The sequence below is a fragment of the Macrotis lagotis genome, chromosome 8 (assembly GCF_037893015.1).
Source record: "Macrotis lagotis isolate mMagLag1 chromosome 8, bilby.v1.9.chrom.fasta, whole genome shotgun sequence".
NCBI lineage: Eukaryota > Metazoa > Chordata > Mammalia > Peramelemorphia > Peramelidae > Macrotis > Macrotis lagotis.
In genome coordinates this window covers 105,118,823-105,141,112 of record NC_133665.1, presented here as the reverse complement: position 1 = coordinate 105,141,112, position 22,290 = coordinate 105,118,823, and the positions used below count along the sequence as shown (strand labels likewise).

At 37.3% G+C, this 22,290-nt stretch overlaps 2 protein-coding genes across 5 annotated transcripts in view; one reads left to right on the top strand and one right to left on the bottom strand.

The window, feature by feature from the left end:
- The window catches only part of IHO1 (interactor of HORMAD1 1), a 79,063-nt gene extending 70,222 nt beyond the window's left edge, over positions 1-8,841 (bottom strand). For 2 of the 4 annotated variants that reach the window (XM_074197924.1, XM_074197927.1), the window contains exons 1-2: positions 8,511-8,673; positions 6,350-6,429 (exon numbers count right to left, since the gene is read on the bottom strand). The gene's annotated coding sequence lies outside the window, so the exon portion shown is untranslated. Of the gene's footprint in view, positions 1-6,349; positions 6,430-8,510; positions 8,674-8,740 lie in introns of those variants that run through there. The other 2 variants (XM_074197925.1, XM_074197926.1) reach the window with 2 other exon arrangements.
- Positions 8,842-8,915: 74 nt separating this feature from the next.
- The window catches only part of CIMIP7 (ciliary microtubule inner protein 7), a 22,206-nt gene continuing 8,831 nt past the window's right edge, over positions 8,916-22,290 (top strand). Inside the window, exons 1-2 of the mRNA XM_074197929.1 lie at positions 8,916-9,187; positions 19,709-19,802. Of these exons, the coding sequence (XP_074054030.1) occupies positions 19,773-19,802 (30 nt within the window). The 5' untranslated portion in view covers positions 8,916-9,187; positions 19,709-19,772. The remainder of the gene's footprint in view (positions 9,188-19,708; positions 19,803-22,290) is intronic.

Below are 22,290 nucleotides of genomic sequence, written 5' to 3'. Positions count from 1 at the left end.
CTGAAAAAAGCAATAATCCTAGGGTCTAGTATGATATCTTTAAGATGGAATTAACATTTCTTGATCTATATATTACTAATCAGAAGTTAGTCTCTTAACCTTTAACTAAGATTTATAAAATGTTATTCTGTTATGTAAGGCCTGTCTCCCGCAATGTTGACTACACCTATATCAATACTATCCAGTTATCTCAATGTTAGTACCTGATCAACAAACTTTAAGATAAGAGACATCCTGGATAAGAAAAGAGAAAATCCTATTGTTGTTTGTAAACATTTACTCTTCAACATAAGTGGAATTCTTGTCAATAGGAATTTTCAGTAAATATTATAAGATTTGAGAGAATTGTTTGGTAAAATCATGTCATCTATGTGAAATCTCATTGGTTGGCCACCTAAGTTTTATTATTACATGTTCAAATTGTATAAAAATTCCCCCAAAATATTGAGTCAGTGTTGGCATTTGTAAGGATGCCATACACCCATGGGTTTTGGTAAGATCCTAGAGAGTTAAACTTCATTTATAAAACTAACTTTGTTGTTTCATTTTAGCCAAAGGGAAATTATAGTTAACACAAGAGATGACATGAGGTCACAAAACTAGGAAATTTCAGCAGTGGGATTCAAGCCCAGGTTCAGCATTCTTTTCCTTATAGCATGCTAAATAAAATCTAGGTCTTGCCATCAGAAAGCTTATTTTCAGGGGCGGCTAGGTGGCACAGTGGATAAGAGCACTGGCCCTGGAGTCAGGAGTACCTGAGTACCTGAGTTCAAATCCAACCTCAGACACTTAATAATTACCTAGCTGTGTGGCCTTGGGCAAGCCACTTAACTCCATTTGCCTTGCAAAAAAAGAAAGCTTGTGTTCTGCTAAGAGAGATTCAATAACATACAAATGATTACAATATATTATCTTTGTAATAACCCTCCTAGATGCCTTCTTCAGCCTCCAGGAACTGTGAGATCCAGTGACACTGGTCTCCTTCCTTTTCCGTGCACAATTCAACTCCATTTACAAGACTCCAAATTTTTGCTGCCTAGTTTCCCTGAGACTTGAAATATTCATCATCTCCACCTCCTGGCTTCCCTCAAGTCCAAACTAAAATCCTATCATATAAAGAAGTGTTTCCTGATTCTCTTTAATTCTAAGACCTTCTCTATGTTGATTATATCTAGTTTATGCTGCATAAAACTTGTTTGCAAATAGTTGTTTGCATCTCGTCCATTAGATTGTGATCTCCTTGAACAGGGACTTGAACTGCTTCTCTTTGTATCCCTGGTTCTTAACACAGTGTCTGTTACAAAGCAGGTGCTTAATAAATATTTATACAATGATTAATTTTAACTGATTTAACTCTGATTAACACTGACTTCAACAAATGTGTAGAAGACATACAGGTACTGAGATAATACGTAAGAAGCAGTAATAGTTATTTCTTTGTTGTTCCATCGTTTTTTCAATCATGTCCAACTTTTTGTGACTTCATTGGGGGTATTCTTATCAAAGATAAGTGGTTTGGAGTGGTTTGCCATACCACCTTTTGGGCTCATTTTACAGATGAGGAAACTAAGACAAACAGATAAAGTGACTTGACTAGAGTCATACAGAACACTAAATACATACTGAAACATTTGAGAGTAAATATTAACATTTGTATTTTATACCATCTATTTTGGGAAGTTTATTATACTAAAATATAAACAATTCTTTTAAAATAGATAGAACTTAATTGGGCATTCCAAGCCTGTTTCTTATTCTAAAACAGTAATGCAATCCAGCAGACAAACACATTATTCAGAAACCACAAAGTTATAAGGTCTTGACTTTACAATTAAACACTAGTCAAAAATGGTTATACACATCACTTTCTCCTTTTCCTCGATTTTCATAATCTAAAAACTAATTCAAAAATATCTGGTTCTCTCTTTAAAATTATTAGCCCTGTGACTATAAGAAGTCGCCTAATCTTCTGAGTACATCTCAGTTTTCTCAGAAAATGGATGATAATCTAGCACTAAAACTTAATATCCTAATTAAGCAAGAAAAATGATTAAATTGTCCATACCCTTTGGCCTAGGGCATATAATTCAAGGAAATCAAATACAAAAACAAGGATCCAACATACTAAATGGTGCAGAATCTTCCACACCACTCTTTGTTGTAGCACACTAAATGTATGCCCATCAAATGAAGAATGATTGAATGAATTTCAGTATGTGACTATAATGGACCATTATAGTGCAGTATGAGGCATATAAGTGAAGTACAATATTAATATTTGTGTAATCCTTGTATAAAAGGGGTCCTTGACACTTTTCTGGGCCCCAAGAAACTCCTGAGAAATATAACTTTGGGTAGGCACCATTTTGGGTCTGAGAACATTCTGACTGTACCCAAATGGTTGACTCTGGGTTCAAGAGATATACCAAAAACTTGTCTGAAACTTGCAAAATGCTCTTGTTAACTTAATCATTTTACTGTATCTATAAAATTCCTGCTTTCTCCCAAGACTCCTCCCCTTCCTCCCGATGCAGCTGGAACCATAAGATAGTAAATTCCACTCTCCTTGAATCTGTGGGAAGCCCATGAATATGTGACTCCCTCTGTCTTGGGAAACATGTTAAGACATAAAGCAAGAGCTATACTAGGCCATATGTTTGCATATGTTTGTAATAGTCTAACAAGGAAATATATCTAACTGCTATCTCTGTTTCTGTATCCTGCTTACTCACAATACCCCCCCAATACTATAAAAACCTTGTTCTTTGGACACTCGGTGTTATGCAATTTGAGGGAAAATGTAACTCCACATAGTCAGGTAATAATCTCCAAAACTTATCAAATTTTGGTTTCTGTCTTGCTCTTTGGGTTTAACATTAGGAATTCAGAGAAACAAGAAAATTTATATGAACTGATGAAGAGGAAAATAAGCAAAACTAAGAAATAATAAACATAGTGACTACAACAATGAAAATGAAAAGATCACACAAAAGAACTTCAAGTCTTTGTAATGGAAAAAATCAATTCAACTCCCTGAGAATATATAATGAAACCTACCTCTTCTCTCTCTTTATAAAGTTGGAAGGACAACTGCAGCAGCTAGCATTTGGTCTATATTATCAGATTTGACATTTTTCTTAATTGCTTTTCTTTGTCTCAAAAGTTCATTTACAGGGTGGCTAGGTGGTATAGAGGATAGAGCACCGGCCCTGGAGTCAGGAGTACCTGAGTTCAAATCCAACCTCAGACACTTAATAATTACCTAGCTGTGTGGCCTTGGGCAAGCCTCTTAACCCCATTTGCCTTGCAAAAACCTAAAAAAAAAAAAAGAACACTGTGTTCTAATTTAAGTGATTATTATTTAAAAGACTAACCTGCATTTCCCTCCCTTCTTTGAAGAGGTAGGGAACTAAAGGAATACATTAACATTGCATATACTATGGGACTCAGTTGAGGTGTTGGCTAACTTTGGTGAATAGCTTTTTTTTCCTCCCATTTTTTTCTCTTTTTTTTTTAATAAGGAATGGCTCTCTGGGGAGCAAGGGGAAGGAATATCTTTGGAAATGGAGGTGATATAAAAGCAAAAGACTATCTTCTAAGTTACATTTGTCTTATCTGAAAAAAATTGGTTAGTTTTTACTAAATACAGCAATTAATTAGTTTCAACTTGTCTGAATACAGGGATATATTAATTTTTTCTTTGTACTCTACTTTTTTTTTAGATTTTTTTTGCAGGGCAATGGGGTTAAGTGACTTGTCCAAAGCCACACAGCTAGGTAATTATTAAGTGCCTGAGGCTGGATTTGAACTCAGGTACTCCGGACTCCAGGGCCAGTGCTCTATCCACTATGCCACCTAGCTGCCCCTGTACTCTAATTTCAAAGGAGTTCACCAAATGATTCTTCTTACAAAGTAAATAAATAAATAACAAAACTAAATGAGATGAAAGCAGAAAGAAAAGAGTTTATTTTTTTAATAATCTAGCTTCACTTGAACATTTATTAAATGCCTCACACTTAAAGGAAGTTTATAGTTCAAACAGCAAAAACAGTTCAGGAAAAGTTTAGCCCATGAAACAGAAAAGGTCAAGAATGATAAACTGGAATTCACTTAGACTCCTACCAGTTAAGTGGAATATTCCCTCTTAAGAGTTAATATTCCAGGGCGGCTAGGTGGCCCATCTGGATGGTGAGGTAATATTCTTTTAAAACATTTTATTCTTCTCTTTGTTAAAGGGGAGATTTTTCAAGTAAAAGATTGTAACTGAAAACCTTAAATAATCAAGTTGGAAGAGGGGGCTGGGGGGGGGACAGGACAGGCTATATAATCTTGCTTGACTGTCACATCAGGCAGCTCCTTGATTTTCACTACCTTTGTGAAACTTTAAGTATGCCCTTTTCTCCAGAAAAGCCAAAATAAACTTTCTTTTTTTCTTAGAGGAGTCTTTTTTTTTTTTTTTAGGTTTTTTGCAAGGCAAACGGGGTTAAATGGCTTGCCCAAGGCCATGCAGCTAGGTAATTATTAAGTGTCTGAGACCGGATTTGAACCCAGGTACTCCTGACTCCAGGGCTGGTGCTTTGTCCACTATGCCACTTAGCCACCCCTAGTCTCTATTTTTTAAAATGGATTGTTATCCCACACACTGTGCTTGGGGTCATAGTCCTAGCTCCCCAGGAGGCCTTTCTATACTCCCCAAAGAGGGTTATCTAAATTCACCAAATCCTGATGGATTGACCACAGGTATTTATTCTAAAGGTACAAACTCATCATTAGATAGAACTGCAGTTCTCAAATCTTGCCACAATCTTGCCTCATTCATGGATCAAAAGAAAAAAGTTTACAAGCCCATGTAACAGAAATGTTTTACACACTTCACCTGAGCCCCAATTAAGTAACTAACAAGATGCATTGTACACTGATATAGCCATCAGGTGAAAATGAAGTATGCTTCTTTCAATCAATCAAATCTATAAATTAGGTATGGACAATTCATAGATATCACTATTGAATCAATTAATCAAAGATATAAACTAGATGCAAGTAGAGAAATGCAAGTCATTAGATGAAATTTTTCTTTTTTGTTCAGTCAAGTACATGCCCAAGCTCACACTAGTAAGTACCTGAGGTGAGATTTTAAATCAGGAACATGAGTCTTTCTGACTCTAGGCCTGGCACTCTATGCACTGTGACGCCTAGTTACCCAATTAAATGACATCAAATTAGTTAAAGAATAAAACACACATTCTGAACATATGTGTATATGTATTTATATAACACTCCCAGTCTACCCACATTCCTTCTTGAATCCCTTCACCGATTTGTTACACACACACACACACACACACACACACACACACACACACACACACACACACACACACATCTAAACATACAAACACAAAGGGATTCAAGCAGGAGTGTAGGAAAGTAGGAAAGTTTGGGGAGTTTTTTTAAGATCTGATCCTTGTACACACTGTAACCATAGCAGCAAAAGGGTGGAGGTAAGTCCAGAGGGAGTATTGTCACCTTCCTCGCATTAAACTGGTCATCAAAGAGATTGAACTAGTACAAACAATACATCCATCTCAAAGCTGAAAGGACAAAGTATACCTCCTGAAGAAAGGCTGGTTGAGGAAAGTGACTTTTTTTGTGAAAGAAAAAATAATGCAAAAATGCAACTGGACTCAAGGGTCCCTACTGTTAAGGTCCAGCAGAATGCCACACATCCATCAGAGGAACTTCAGGAATTCTCATTGGAGGCAAAAAGGACTTGTGTTCCCAGGTTGAGCTGTGAGTTACCACTTTGCTACATGTGTTTCTGTAAGCTTGATTCCACTTTACCTTATACTCTATGTACTTGTGGGAGAGAGAGCACCCCAGTTTCTGTTTATACCATTTTTCTATGGCATTTCAGTAAATACTCCTTTCTAAAATCTAAGTTTGGTTGGCTAGTTATCATCTGGGAGTACATAAGATGAGAACTTGTGAGTAATAATAGTACAAAAACCAACCTCAATACCACATGGTTCTTTTTGGGAGAGGAATGCTTCATGGAAACCTAACCCACACAATGCTTGTGGGAGTTGGGATAGAGAGAACCCAGAAGGCATTCTATACTCACAAAGTTCAAACATTCAAACCAAAGTCAAAGGACATCAGCAACATTTAAAAGTTCATAACAGTGAAGTTATCATAGAACCAAAAATTATATATGCAAGAACCACAACACAACATAATGGATGGAGTCTCAGGATCAAAAAGATGAGTCTGAGTTAGTCCCTGGCACATACTGATTGTATAATCCTAGCTAAATCATTTAACCTTTTGGTGGCCCAGGCAGCCCTCTGACCTGCAGAATTGCAGAATAGCTGTTGAAGTGGTAGAAGAGTTTCCACACCAGGAGTTCTTGACACTAAAGATGTCACAGATCTGAAAGGAAAAAAATAAACAAAATTCTAGATATGTAAACACAGTAAGATATGTAAACACTTGGCAAGAAAAAGAAATGCAGATTTTTTTTTTTTGGAGTCCAGAGGCAAGGTAATTTTAAATTAAACTGATGCCAAGCAGATTATGTGGATTAAAAAGGAGTTAAGTTTTTTGAGAAGTAATCAACATTTTAATTGGTAAGTTTCTAAGCTATGTAGCAGGTGTTATTCTAGCATCAGTAAAATAGAAACCTATTCACAAATAGCTAATATTTAATAATCTAAGGAACCCCTATAAGAAGTGTGATCATTTATTTGTTTGAAGAATTAAGCAAAGTAATAGCCTAGTCAAGTCATCCCATAATACATAAAAAAACTTCAGATTTTCCTGTCACCTTTTTTAAAAAAATATAACTATATGTTTTACAAACTCATTTACAAAATAGTCATTTCTTCCATCTTTTTCTACCACTCTCTGACCCTTTCAGTCACCTTTCTTTCTAAAAAAGTAAGACAAAAAAGATTTTGAGGGAAAAAAAATACAATCATTTTCCAGTTCTTTTACATTACTTGAAATAATTATCCTAAAATAAGGAAAATAAATTTGTTGCTACTTTTAAAATCAGCTCACAATAAAATTTCAAGAACTTTTATAAAAATATCTACTATACTCAAGAACAAAATCAGAATGGTATATATAGCAAAGGATTTTGTCTCTTCACTAATGAGTGGGAATTACATTTTCCCACTAAACTACACTTTGCACTGCCACACAAGACTGATCAAGTTGAAGGAATGGTGAGTGTATTTACATAAATGCTGGATCCCCCATTTTCCTGTTTACTCCTCACCTAGATACTTCCTTTCCTATAATCAGAGCTAAATACATTTGCTTCTTATATCACAGTGCTCCTCTAGCCCTACATTTCAATCTGCTACTGTTACTCACTCTGATTTAAGCTGATTTAAGTAAAAATGGGAGGGGGGTGCAGATCACAACTTTAAACAAACAGGTGAAGTTCCATGGCACTTACCTTATTTACACTTATGTTACTAAACTTTATCTGAATGTAATGGACTACTTAAGTCTGTAATTAAGTATTCACCCTCAATGATGGCAAGTCTTCTCAGAAAGCCTGGATCTGCTTTCTTCACCTTCTTTACTTAGCATCAGCCAGATGCTCCATGCAGAAAGTATTTAATAAAATGCTTATTCAGCACCTATATGTCCAAAGATTATTGAGTCTTACTACTTCAAAGACGTTTTCCTTATCATTTCCGCAGCTTATATATCTATGCTTACTATATATTTTGGGGAAGAGATGTTGTATGCATTTACAGTATATATGAGGTGGTCCTGGAGTCAGGAGTACCTGAGTTCAAATCGGACCTCAGACACTCAATAATTACCTAGCTGTGTGGTCTTGGGCCAGTCACTTAACTGCATTGCCTTGCAAAAACCTAAAAAAAACCCCAAGTATACCATATTTACATATGTGTAGACATATATATTAAAATACAACTACATATATCAGTGGTGGGGTTCAAATAAATCAACCCATTTGTGAAACAACAAAAAATTAAGTACCAATTCTGTGGAACCCATTAGAACTGACTGAACCCCAGCACTGCTTTGTGCATATATTTCTGTGGAGTATATAAAGGGAGGATATATATACATACATACATATATATATATTATATATATATATATATATATATACATATGTGCCCATACATGAGGGGAGATCTCAAAGGGTGAGGGGAAGATGGTAGAGAAATATAGGGGGAGAAGGGTTAAAACCATTGTAAAGAAAGTAGGATCTGTTTCTTCTTCATTTCATGCATCTAAAGCCTAGCATTAGTGTTAGTAGGTCTATCATTTAAGCCAACTCTTATCCAGATGACTCGGTTTACAGACGAAGAAACAGGGGTTAGTTAAAGTGAACCCGGGTTCCTCTCCCCACGCTGGGTCTAGGGCACGACGGCTGGGGGAATGGGCTGCATAGATCTCGAGACCGCGACCTCCGTGGGTAAGGGGGGGAGGGGTCGCGGAGACGGGGGCCTACTTTTAACAAGTACCAAATTCGAAAATACTTGTCCTCAAGGAGCTTCCATCGCATAGACCAAGGGTCCAGGAGAGGGAGGGGATGAGGGAGGAGCTGCGCCTGCGCAGCATTAGTAGCGCGGGAAAGCGGGGCAAAGGCCGGGAGGGGAAGCGCGAAGCCAGGGGCCTGCTCTCCAGAGCGCCCCACCCTGCAATCTGGGGGGGGGGGGGCTCATTTCTCACAGGATCAACTCGGAAGGATTACCTCAAAAAGCTGCCCCCGGAACTCCCCTCAAGTCGGAACCGCAACCCCTAAACCTGGGGGGAGGTGTGGGGGGAAATTCAGCCTCACCCTTTGTGTGACACTTGAGCCCCACCTCCACAAGAGGCCCCGCCCATCGGCCTCCCACGTGATCAGGTTTCCCTCTCCAGGAAGCAACCAATCAAAAGGCAGGAACAAGCACGTGGCCTGGCGCAGGCCCATCCGGGGAAGCCTGGGGAAACACCAGAAGCTGGCTGCATCCCCAAGGTCGGGGCCCCTCTTTTTCCTCCCCCTAGAGAAAGGCCTTCAGTGAAGGACTAGGGGCCCCAGCCTTCCCATCAGGGGTGAAGAGGCCTAGCCCTGGACGCTCATGATGATCTCCGTTCCACAGTGGACAGCATAAGGGGAAGTGGTTCATGAAAAAACTATAGGCCCCCTGAGGACAGACAGGTGCTCTCATTTTTTCTCTTGGTGCTTTTTATTTTTTAATTTTTTAATTTTTCTTTATTTTTATATTTTTAATTTTTTTTTCTCTTGGTGCTTCTAACCTGCAATTTTAATTTGTCTGAAAGCGGGGTGTTTGTGATTCCAGGCGGCCTGGAGCTGGAAGGATCTATAGAGGGGCTAGTCCCACCCTCCCATTTTACTGAAACCCTGGGACACAGAGTGTAATGGTCAGAGGATCTGAACCCAGAACCCTCAATGGATGTGGCTGAGGCTCATGTAACTGGTATGACAATGGAGCCAGGCAGGGGGGCTCTCTGTCCCATTCCCATCATCACCTTAGCCACCCAGGTGGGGGGGTGATCCTGACTTAATAAAGACCCCTTCCTCCCTTCTCACCCTCCCCAAAAGGTGGGGTTCCAGATTCAGCCCTTCTCATGAACAGTACTAAAATCTTTGGAGGAAATACCCCTCTATCTGCCCTTGCCTCAGAGAACCACCTGAGTAAACAATGCCTCTGCCTTCTGTCAGCTTCAGTTAAGGATGCTGGTATTCTGGTTCCCTTCTCCGGGGCTAAATCTAGGGACGCCAAACCCATACTTGTCCACAACTTAGATTAGAAGGCAATGAAGTGGGACGTCTAGGTGGTGCAGTGAATAGAGCACTGGCCCTGGAGTCAGGAGTACCTGAGTTCAAATCCAGCCTCAGACACTTACCTAGCTGTATGTCCTTGGGTAAGCCACTTAACCCCATTGCCTTGCAAAAACTAAAATAAAAAAAAAAGAAGGCAATGAAGTGTAATAGAGAATTAGCTTTGGGAATCAGGCTTTTACTGTGTATCATCTTGAACAAATATTTTTTTTAGAAAATTATTTATTGAGAGTCCCAAACTTTATACTTCCAAATATTTTCTTCCCCACCCATTGAGAAAGCAAAAAAAAAAACCCATTACAAATACAAAATTATTAAAAACAAATTTCTGCATTAATCATGTTCTGGGGAAGGGGGGAAGGCAAGAAAAAAATTTGCTTCAATTTGCATTCTTGAATCATCAGTTCTCTACTGGTGGATAACCATTTTTTTTTAATATGAGTTCTTTGGAAGTATGGGGGGGTCTTTGTGTTGATCAGTTACTATGCCTTTCACAGTTGATTATAGAAATTGTAGAGCTAATCAAACAAATCAATATCTATAATATTGCTATTTTTGTATAAATTGTTCTCCTAGTTTTGCTCATTTCACTTTGCATCAATTTGTGTCTTACTGGGTTTTCTGAAATCATTTTTTACAGCACAATAATATTCCATCATAATCATATACCATAGTTTATTTAGTCATTTTTCAATTGATAAACATCCCATTCCCCTAGTTTCTAATTCTTTGCCACCATAAAAAGAGATGTTATGAATATTATTGTATAAATGGATCCTTTTCATTTTTCTTTGTTCTGTTTGGGGCATAAGCCCCATAATAGTTTATCACTGGATCAAAGGGTATGAACTATACTTTTGGGGCATAGTTCCAAATTGCTTTCCAGAATGACCAAACCAGTTCACAAATCAACCAGTAGTACATTATTGTACCAGTTTTCCCAATGCCCCTCAAACATTTGTCATTTTTTTCTTTGTCAATTTTGCCAATTTTGTGGATAAAAAGTAATATCTCCCAGTTTGTTCTGATTTAGATTAGTGATTTAGAACATTTTTTTTCATATGGCTATTGATAGCTAAGATTACTTTGTCTGAAATTGATAATTGTCAATTGAGGAATGGCTCTTAGTCTTATAACTATGAATCAGTTCCCTATCTATGTCTTATAAATGAGATTTTATCAGAAAAACTTGCTGCAAAGATTCCCCCCATTTTCCTGCTTCTCTTCTAATTTTAGCTCCAAGTACAAAGAGTTTTAAATTTTGTGTCAAAAAAAAAATTTTTCTTTTCATCTCCTGTGAACCTCTCCATTGCTTGTTTGGTCATATTCATTCCCTATTCAGAGATTTGACTGGTGATTTCTTCTCAGCTCCTCTAATTGTTTATGATGTCATCCTTTATATCTAAATCATAGTACTGAATTGTTTTAAAACATAATATATCCTGAAATCTTGAACTCAGTTCAATTATGCAACTATTTTCTGCTCTTGAATCTTTCTCTTATCCTCTCTGTTGCAAATGTCATGTCAAACTTCAATTCTGAGATCTCTTCCAAATCTAACTCTGTGATCCTAATGTATATCTTCTCTCAAAGCTAAATGTTGCTGAATATTACTAGGAAAAAAACCACATTACTGTGAATCGATCCTCTATTCAATTATGTTATCTAATCTCAGCAGAATTTTCTTGAGCATGGAAACACTTTTGTTCTTTCCTGATTGACCTTCTATATTAATTGCCAAAGAAATCCAGATTTTTTTTCTTTTTTCAACCCCCACCCCCAGTACCTTTATCACCTCTTTATCTCTCTCAACTGAGAACCTGGTTTCCAAATGACTCTATGAAAATCAAGGCCATTTGCTATGGATGCCTTCTTTTTTTCCCTTCTCCACCTCTGAAAGTCCTTTTGTATCATTTCCCCTTATCATCTCTTTCTGCTTAGGTGTCAGAGAAAAGGTAGCCTATTCCTCCAAAACCAGCCCCTCTATTTGCACCTTGATCCCTGTTCTCCCCCTTTCCTCTAATAAATTGTCCCTTTGATCTTTCCTTCTCTAATCTTTAATCTCTACTTATCTGCTACTGACTTTTCCTTAATTTCTTAACTTATGTTAATTTAACAAATGTGCTTTAGTCTTTTCCATCCTCAAAAAAAAAAAATCTTAACTTGACTCTGCCATTCCCTTAAACTCTCCGGTATGAATTTTCTATTTCACAGCCAAATTCCTAGAAAAAAAAATCTCTACCCACTCTCTTTACTCTTCACCTCCTACATCTTGCCTCCTTGCAATGTGACTTCAGACCTCCACCATTCAAATGAAATAACTCTCTCCAAAGGAACTGTGATTTATTAACTGTGAAATCTGTTGCCCTTTTCTTAATCCTCTCTGCATCTTTTGCCATTCATTGCCAACTACCTCTCCTCCTAGATATTCTGGAAAAAGGTTTTGAGATGTTACTGGGCCAAACAATCAACCTGTAACAGCAGACCTTTTCACTGCTCTCTACTCTTCTAGGAACTCTTGAAGTTAATGCCAACTAACTCCTTTATTAACCACATTCTCTCCCAACTATATTCCTTCCCACCGACTCATATGAGACTGCTAGTCTATTCAGATAACAGGTTGAATTCCAATACAGGACATGAACCTGCAGAACATCTCATATTAACTTGTTCAAAGACCTTTATTAGCTACCAAGGATATAATTTACATTTTAAATTGATAGATTTTTATACATTTGTTTTTTGTGTTTTTCTCTTGGGTATGAAAGTCTTATCACAAATTGCTTGTTTAGAAGGCAATTATCATTAAAAGCAAAGAGGAAAATCTGATAAGGACTTCTCTTCACTCAATTTCTTTGAATCCTAAGAACAATCCTGACTCATTTGGAAAAAAAGTTCAGGGTCCTAAAACATGTTCTCTCTGTGATCCCATTAGTTTATTTATTCAGCTATCATCTCTTTACAAATGACTACCCAGCTCTATAGCTAACCCCAGACTCCTTCCTGAACTACATTTCCACCTGTATGTCTTCCTGGCATCTCAGCTCATTTTGCAGTTATTCTTATGGCAATCTCCTTATCTCTGCTCATACAACTACTATTTTAGTTTAGTTGCTATTGATCAGAAGTGATAGGGAGATTTCAATATGGCTATGTTTATGGTAGATTACTGAGGTTAAATTCATTATATTCAAAATAGAACTCATTTCTCCTTCACCCACCTCTTCTCCAAATTCTGGAGAATTGCCATTCTTCCAAACCCACTTTAATAACTTTTGAATCATCTTTAATTCATTCTTCTCTCTCAACACTCCCTTAATTTAAACTTGTGATTCTGCCTCTGAATGAGTAAAGAAGCATTTATTAAAGATTTATTATGTAAAGAATACTGAAAATACAGAAAGACAGAGATAGGCCCCATTCTCAATCTCTAGTTTTCCACTCAAAACACCAGCTTTTGTGTTGTCCAGAACATTGCAAAAATATCAGCAATTTTTTCAGTCGGTATTCATAATAAAGGCATGAATGTTGGAGAGAGGATGTGATGGAGCCAAGGACCTTGAGCAGTTAACTGGAAGTAAGGAAATTCAAAGAATTGACTTCATCTTAGACTGATGATTTTGATGGCGGTTAGTGACCACTTGACCTTTAGCTATGAAGACTGTTGGTCCCAGGCTGGAAGCAGGGCCCTTAGCTAAGTATTAGAATAACTTTAACTCTCCCTAGCCAGATGCTCAGAAGGTGATACTCAGCAGGTAACATCAAGTTGATTAATCACCTGCTAACTTCACACCACAATCTTAGCAATATACATTCTTCCTGAAGTTGAGTTGTTTGACCAATCTCTTTGAGTGGTCTTGGATAAAGTCCTGCAGTATTCCAGGGTTTGCTGCAAAAATAACATGATATACACTTAATAAATGTTCAATTGAAAGGAGTCTATAGATGTGAGAGAAAAAAACCCTTTGAAAACTCTTAACACAACAGAAATTTATATTATTATTATTATTATTATTATACAGTATTTTTATTGTACCAGGTTCCCAGAGCTGGTGGCTGCCAAAAAAAGATATGTCCTCTGCTTTCAAGAGCTTCCCCATCTGAATTCATAGTTAATCCCTATCCAAAAGGCTGGTACCATAGCTCAAAAGTAATGTTTTCTACTGAGAAACAGAAGACAGAAGAAAGAACATTTCTGCCATATGTTCAAACAACCAGAAAACAGATGAGCTGATTATTTAAGCAAATAACAGTAGCCCAGCATCCATCCAAAAGCTTTGGCATCTAAGCTCAGCCAAAACATTCAGTTGTATATTATGAGAAATCTATACTATATTTTCTACTAGTCTGTAAAAGACTGTATTTGGGCAGCTGAAATATACAGCAGATCTCCACTAAAGAGTACATTCTTTACCTAGTTCTAGCTGTCCCATGCACAGAAGGAAACCTGAGTGAGTTTAGCATTGTTGCTACATGGATTTTTAAATATACACAGTCTATATAACCAAAGAAAAACAGACTCTCATTTTAACAAAAATAGAAAGCTTAATCATAGTCCTACCTGGAAATAAGCCAGATTTATTTTTAGTAAAAGCAGAAACAGAGATATGGGGCTAGGCTCTGTCTCTGGACGTCTTAACTACCTAAGAGTTATGATCTCCTTGTTTTACTTCTTATTCATGTGACCTTACCCCCTTTCCCTCTGACATTTTAACAGAAAAACATTCTTTGTAAAAGCTAAGAAAATCCAGCACTTCCAGGGAACTACACAAGGGCAATTCATCTACTAATAGGGAAGTTGTGAAATGTCTTTGCTGGCAAATTATAGAGTAGGAATTATGGGCTAAGATTCATATCGGTTGAAAGGACAGGACAGTCCTTTCAAATGTTTCAAGTGCCTACTCTCTGCAGATCACTATATTTGGTGCTTAGAGAAGATAAAATCTGTGTGACCTTGGCAAATCACTAGATCCCATTGCCTTCAAATAATTTTTTTAAAGAGATAAAATTTAGTATGCTTAGGGATATATTAAACCACCTATTTTGTTGGTTCCAGACAGGAACCAACATAAACAAAGTTAGAGATAAGCATGGTTCATGGAAAACATATGGGACCATTCCTACTATGGTTAATTTTTGTTTTGGGTTTTTTTTTTAGGTTTTTGCAAGGCAATGGGGTTAAGTGGCTTGCCCAAGGCCACACAGCTAGGTAACTATTAAGTGTCTGAGACTGGATTTGAACTCAAGTACTCCTGACTCCAGGGCCAGTTCTCTATCCACTGTACCACCTAGCTGCCCCCGTTCCTACTATGGTTAAAGGGGAATGTAAGTTCTTTGAGGGCAGTGACTGCTCTGTGTGTGTGTGTGTGTGTGTGTGTGTGTGTGTCTTTGTACAAATTGCACCTAGCATGATGCCATATTTGAATTGTTCATCATTTCAGTCTTTTCTGACTCTTTGTGACCCCATTTGGGGTTTTCTTGGCAAAGGAATGGTTTGCCATTTCCTTATCTACTTCATTTACAGATGAGGAACTTAGCAGGCATTTAATAGATACTGAATGAATTGAAGTTGGGAAGCAGGGGGAGAGGAAATTGTTAGGGGTGTTTTATATAATGTATCATTTGCTGGCCAGGGTTTTCTTTTCCTTAGCATCCCATGTATTTTTCCAACCTAAAAGGTACCAAAGTAGGGAAATATTTTTGGCATTTGTACAACCTTAGGATATTAAAATAAAAAGTTCTATCACAACATTATCTACTACAGTAGAATACTGAAAACTAAGAGAGACTGAGCTGATGAGAAGTGTCATGGATGAATTTAAAATGTAATTTCCTGGGGGCCTGGTCCTTAGTGTAGGAAGTACAGAGGAAATGACTGAGGCATCCATAGTGAGCTTCAGCCTCCAGAGTTTGCCTAGCATACATCAGGGAGCAACAGCTGCCTCTACAGGAGTTAAGTATGATTGTCACTGGTGGCAAGATGGCATTTTTACCAGTTTAGGACTGATTTGGGGAAGGGAGCAAATGATTGGTCTCCTCTGCCAACAGCTCCAGGGTGCATTTGTTCCCTTGGCAAAAGTAAGTTGTGAACTGAATTGGGAGTTCAGACCTGATGGAAACAGCAGACTGCCAGCTGCTTGGGAAGTTTATTTATATTGTATCTTATAAATTCTGATTTCATGCAGAAAATATATTTTAAACTATAATGCAAGTGTTTTTTTTTCCTTTTGGGGAAGTTTGAGAAGAAGCTAAGTACCTTAATGGAAAAATGGTACATAAACTGTATTCAGAAATTTTCCCAGAGGGCAGGAAAAACATAGATTGATGAATTATTGTATGAGAATACAATAAATCCTAGGCCAAATTGAATGTATCCTGGTTCAGGACACTAGGAAGAAAGGATCCAGAAGGGCCTCTGGGTAGTTACACCTATCTATCTCCCTGTGCCCCTCTACATAGCTTTTGTGCTGCTCCAAGTGAAACTCCAAATATAGAATACTTCCAAATATAGGGAAATTTCCTATTCTCCCTACAGCAATACCATTAATCCTTTATACATGGAGGAGCTACCTAACCCTTATTAACTCAACTCCTTAACACACTCTGTACCAGGGCTTCCTTAACCATTTTTTGTGTCTCATGAAACCTAATGAAACCCTTCTCAGAATAAAGATTTATTACACAACTTTCATAATAGAAAGAAATGTCCAATTTTGGTTTAAAATGTATTTTTGCATCCAATGCATGGACCTCCCTGAAATTTGTCCATGAACATTTAACACTTGGTTAAGAATTCCAGATCTAGATTGTTTTATCTGCTGGAACTTTACATTTAGTTTTTTTTTTTTCAATAAACTTAGGATACATATTGAATTGTTCTTCATTTCAGTCTTGTCTGACTCTTTGTGACCCCATTTGGGGTTTTCTTGGCAAAGGAATGGTTTGCCATTTCCTTATCTACTTCATTTACAGATGAGGAACTTAGCCGGCATTTAATAGATACTGAATGAATTGAAGTTGGGAAGCAGGGGGAGAGGAAATTGTTAGGAGTGTTTTATATAATGTATCATTTGCTGGCCAGGGTTTTCTTTTCCTTAGCATCCCATTGTATTTTTCCAACCTTAAAGGGCAGTGACTGTTGTCTGTGTGTGTGTGTGTGTGTGTGTATGTATGTATGTCTTTGTACTAATCGCACCTAGCATGATGCCATATTGAATTGTCATTTCAGTTCATCATCTTTAAAAGAAATTTGTTACTGTTTTCTTCCATTTATAGGTAAATTAAACAAAAACAGTGATTTTCATAACAGGCAGATCTAATTTTAATTGACTAGCAATCATGGAGATTGGAATGGATCTTCTTTCATGTACAGTAGATATTCTTTTCTTTTTTTGGAGGGAGGAGGCAATAGGGTTTCGGTTACTTGCCCTGAGGGTCATACAGGTTAGATTTGAACTTAGGTCTGTTCTGTCTCCAAAACCAGTGCTTTGTCCATTGTACTACCTATCTTTTCTAGGGTTCTGTTATACTCTCAGCCTTCACTTGAACTTCATTAATTTCATACCTTCTGAATAGAGCTTTGACCTAGGAATATTTGATTGTGTGCTTTCTGGGAGACACTGAGAAAACAGACGTCTATTCATGACTGAAGAAGAAAAAAAATATTTTTAGAGTCCAGGTACATTTTTTTCCTTTCCCTCCTAGTAAATCCTTACTGTTTTGATGTTAAAAGATTATTTGGAAATAAACAAAGGTGAGGAAGGGAGGAAACATAGAATTAATAAGGCCTGGTATAATTAAATTTCTACCATCATCCTAAATATACAATTCTTGCCCTTCTCCTACATCCAATCTGTTGCTGAGTCCTGCCATTTCTGCCTTCTTATCTCCTCTCATATCCATCCCCTTCTTTTCTCTAACACTGCCACTATTTTGGTGCAGGCCTTTGTCACTTCATTGTTGACAAGTTCACTTGGTTTACTGTAATACCTGCCATTTCCTTATCTACTTCATTTACAGATGAGGAACTTAGCAGACATTTAATAGATACTGAATGAATTGAAGTTGGGAAGCAGGGGGAGAGGAGATTGTTAGGAGTGTTTTATATAATGTATTATTTTCTGGCAGGTTTTTCTTTTCCTTAGCATCCCATTGTATTTTTCCAAACTAAAAGGTACCAAAGTAGGTATTTTAATCTTAACAAAATGATCTTTGTAAAGCATTTATCCCCATGTCATCCTACATTCAGTAATGTGAAGAGTCACTGGAGTTCAGTAAACTCCAGTGACTCTTCATTATCTCCAGAATGAAACATAAACTCATCTGGCTTTTAAAGTCCTTCATAACCTGGCCTCTTCCTACCTTTCTTTCCAGTCTTCTTACTTTTTATTTCCCCCTGTATATTCTATTATAATCCAGTGATGTGATCTCCCAGCTTTTCCTCACATAAAAACACTCCATCTTTAGAATCCACGAATTTTCACTTGAATGTCAGCCCTGTTCCATCCCCCCATTTGCCTGGATTTCTTTACCTCCATATCTCTACTTTCTGGATTTTCTAACTTCCTTTCTAAACTTAACATCCTACCTTCTTCAAGAAGCTTTTTCTAGGGTAGCTAGGCAGTACAGTGGATGGAGCACTGGACCTCAGCCACTTAATTACCTGTGTGACCTTAAGCAAGTCACTTAACCTCATTGCCCTAAATTAAAAAAAAAAAAAGCTTTTCCTAGTTGCCCTTTAAACTAGTATCTTATTTCTTTGATAATACCTAATTTATCCTGTATATAGCTTATTAGTATTTAGTTGTTTGCATAATGTCTCTCCCATTGGATTGTGTAGACTCCTTTAGGTGGCTCAGTAGAGAAGTATCTGGTCTGGATTCTGGAAGATCTGAGTTCAAATGGGACCTCAGACACATACTAGCATAGGCAAGTCACTTAATCCAATTTCCTTACCTTCGAAATGAGCTGAAGAAGGGAATAGCAAACCTATGGAGTCATAAAGAGTTGGATCCAACTGAAAAACCTGAACAACAACATAGCCCCAGCACTTAGGACATCTTAGGTGCTAATAAATTCTTATTAACTTGACTTATCAGGGAGTCTTGGTGATCCTAGAATTCTTGCCGGCTAACAGGAACTCACTGTTAAGTTTAACCTTTTAAGAACTTCCCATCGACAATTTTAGGGTATCTGCGATAGAGAATACCATCTGTATCCAAAGAAAGAATTGTGGAGTTTAAACAAAAATCAAAGACTATCACCTTTAATTTTTAAAAAAGTTATCTTATTATGTAATTTTGCTATCTCTTATATTTTATTTTTTCCTTAAGGATATGATTTCTCTCTCAACACATTCAGTTTTGATCAATGTATAACATGGAGACAATGTAAAGACTATCAGACTGCCTTTTGTGGGGGGAGGAGGAAGGAAAGCAATATTGGTGGAAAAATTGTACAATTCAAAAAAACAATTTAAAAAATTATAAAAAAGAAACCCTTCCCATCCCTTTTAACATTTCTTCTGGCTCCCTTGGAACTGTTTCTAAAATTAGAATCCCTGCCTGTATAAGAGTCGGGCTTAGAAATGCAAATTTTTCCTGACATTCTTTTATATTTAAGCCAATGGAACTCAGACAATTCTCTAAATCAGATATTACTTTTAATTTCATCTCCTCTATATTACATGGATTCATATATGATGATCTTCCAGGGACAGCTGTTTTCAAGATTACCTTGTCTAGAGGAGAATTGAAAACACAAAGGAAAATAGAGCAAAGAAAGCCATCTTTCATTCCAACAATCAGGATTGTGCAGTCACAACTCATCTGGTATCTAAGCAACAAGGAGCTGACCACAGTGCATTTGTCTTTTCAGGTTTAATCATCTCAAACAGAGGCAATAGCAGCTACTCCAGCTGTTCACTTTCCTTCCTTGGGAGATGATGAAAAGTGCTTTAGTTGGATCTTGGGTAAGAGCCTATCCTATCTATAACCAGTTAGTTACATAATTGTCCGGCACCTTAATTCTGTGGCTATTCTACTAATTGATTACATGTTAACTCAAGAGAACCAAGAAAATTAAATATAAATAGAACCTAAAGATTATAGGTTTAACTAGATATTCTAATGCCTCAGTCAATCCCCCCAAAATGTTTGATGGAGTGAACAGAATATTATTATTAGAAAGCCTCAAATCAACTTTTCAAAATTTAGGTAAGAGAACTTTTGTCAGACAGAAGTTGAACTTGAGGACATAGTCTTAAATGGAGGAGAAACCCTGGGAATTGCTGTGGCTGTTATGAGGGAAGTCATCCAGGAATGAGAGTGTAATACATGGAGAGGAAGAACCAACTGATTCCTTCATATTTTAACTAATTAGTTGCTAAATTCATTTTCCAATTTCAGCAGCATACATGTGATCAGCACCTTTAGAGGTTCCAGATGTTGGCATCCTGAATCAAAAACCCTTTTACCCTAATAATTACAAATCTGAATATAGGATTTAGGTTTTAGAGAGGATTTTAGAGATCATTGAGTCTAATCCACCTTTATCTAAGAAGAGAAAACTGGAAACCAATGAAGGGAGTTTGCCCAAAGGGTTACCCTTTGACTAGGATATGAGCTTGTAACTATATTAAACATGAACCTCTTGATAGTCTTCCAATTTTTCCCTCCCCATTCACAATTCAAGTTTCTTTTAAATGGACCTGCCTCCTGTATTTGCTGAGGCAGGGCACTCTAGGTGATGAGTATAGACATGGTTGAAGGGATGGATGGTTATGTTAGACTGCTCTTTTTTTTTAATTCTTCCTTAGATGGTTCACTAGGTAGAGGGGGAGCAGAGAACTGTATTCAGAAATGAAGGCATTGAAAAAATAAAATATAGCTATAAATTTTTTTCAAGTTACTTCCACTGACCAATTCATCCAGTTTAGATGCTATCAATGAAGCTTTTCTCCTCTATTCTGATCTAGTCAGCTTGACTTCAATTCCTCTACATAAACACCAACCCAGGGATATTGGATAAGGAAGTATTATATCATCATTGTATCCTTTTGGCACACCCCAAGTTCCCAGAGATAAGTCATGTGTTTCAGTGAAGCTACTATGTGAAAAGCAACCCAGAAAAAAGGAATTTATTTAACTACATTAAACCATGAGCCACTTAGTCTTCTATTGATGGGGCAGGTATAAGAAAATATAAACCTGAAGTAGTGTAAATCTTTAAAGAAAAGTATTACTTACAAAATTGTTCCCAAAATTATCTGTGGATGCCTACTGACAATTCTGAAGAACTTTTCCTTGCCTATTGCCTTTCATTTTCCTTCCTGGGTCTGGGATGTCTGGGCTTAGCTTTCTTCTTCTTCCAGGCAAAGGGCTGCAGCAGAAACAATTTAGGATCATAAGAGTTGTATGCCTGGGTTTTAGACCCAGTGGTCCATTCAGCTCAGTACATAATATGAGTGATTATGATGGGTCTCTTGGACATTGATCTTATTAAAAGGTAAGGTAACATCTATGGCTTTGTCAACAATTCCATCAAAATCTTTTTTGTTTACATTTACATTGTTTGCCTATATTATTTTAAGAAGTTTTTGAGTGTGTTATATATGATTTATCTCTCCTGAACTGAAGGGAGGCAGCCAAGTATAGAACAAATACTAACAGCTCTGCAAAAGAGGAGCTAGGTTCAGAGCCTTCCTCTAAACACTGACTAGCTATGGGTGGGACCTGAATTTGGTTAGATTGAGTGGGTAGGAGTGAGTTGAAGCAGATGACCTCAAAGGTCCATTGCAGCTCTAGGTTTACGATCTTGATGCTGTCCAGCAGACACCAATACTATTTCATTGGAGCCTTCTAAATATCCCAGATCTGATCACTGCCAACTTTGTGATATTAGGCAAGTCATTTAACCTCCGTAAACCTGAGTTTCATCAGTAAAATGAGGGGATTGTACTAAATCATTATTAAGGTCCCTTTTGTGTGGAATAAAAATCCACTTAAAAAATACAGAGACTCTTCTGAGCAAAAGGAAAGTTTATTTTGGCTTTTCTTGAGAAAAGGGCACCCGCAAGTCTCACAAAGGTAATGAAGATCAAGGAGCTGCCCCTAGGTGACAGTTAAGCAAGATTATATGGCCTAGCACAATCACTGCCCCCCCCCCAGCCCCCTCTCTTCCAACCTGGTTCATTAAGGTTTTCAGAGTTATAATCTACCTAGCAACAAAGAGAAGAATAAAATGTTTTCATAAAATATTACTTCACCATACAGATGGTGAGGGTATGAAAAGAAGATTTCTAATGACCTTTTGTTAAATGAATTAATGTCTGAGTATGCAAGGTCTTCTTAGTTTAGCACTTCTTAAATAAGAGAAGGCAGGCTACTGTTTTCACAGTCCATTATCAAATAGGTGGCTAACTAAGACTGCAAGATCTCTTCTTTGGAAGTGTTCCACTA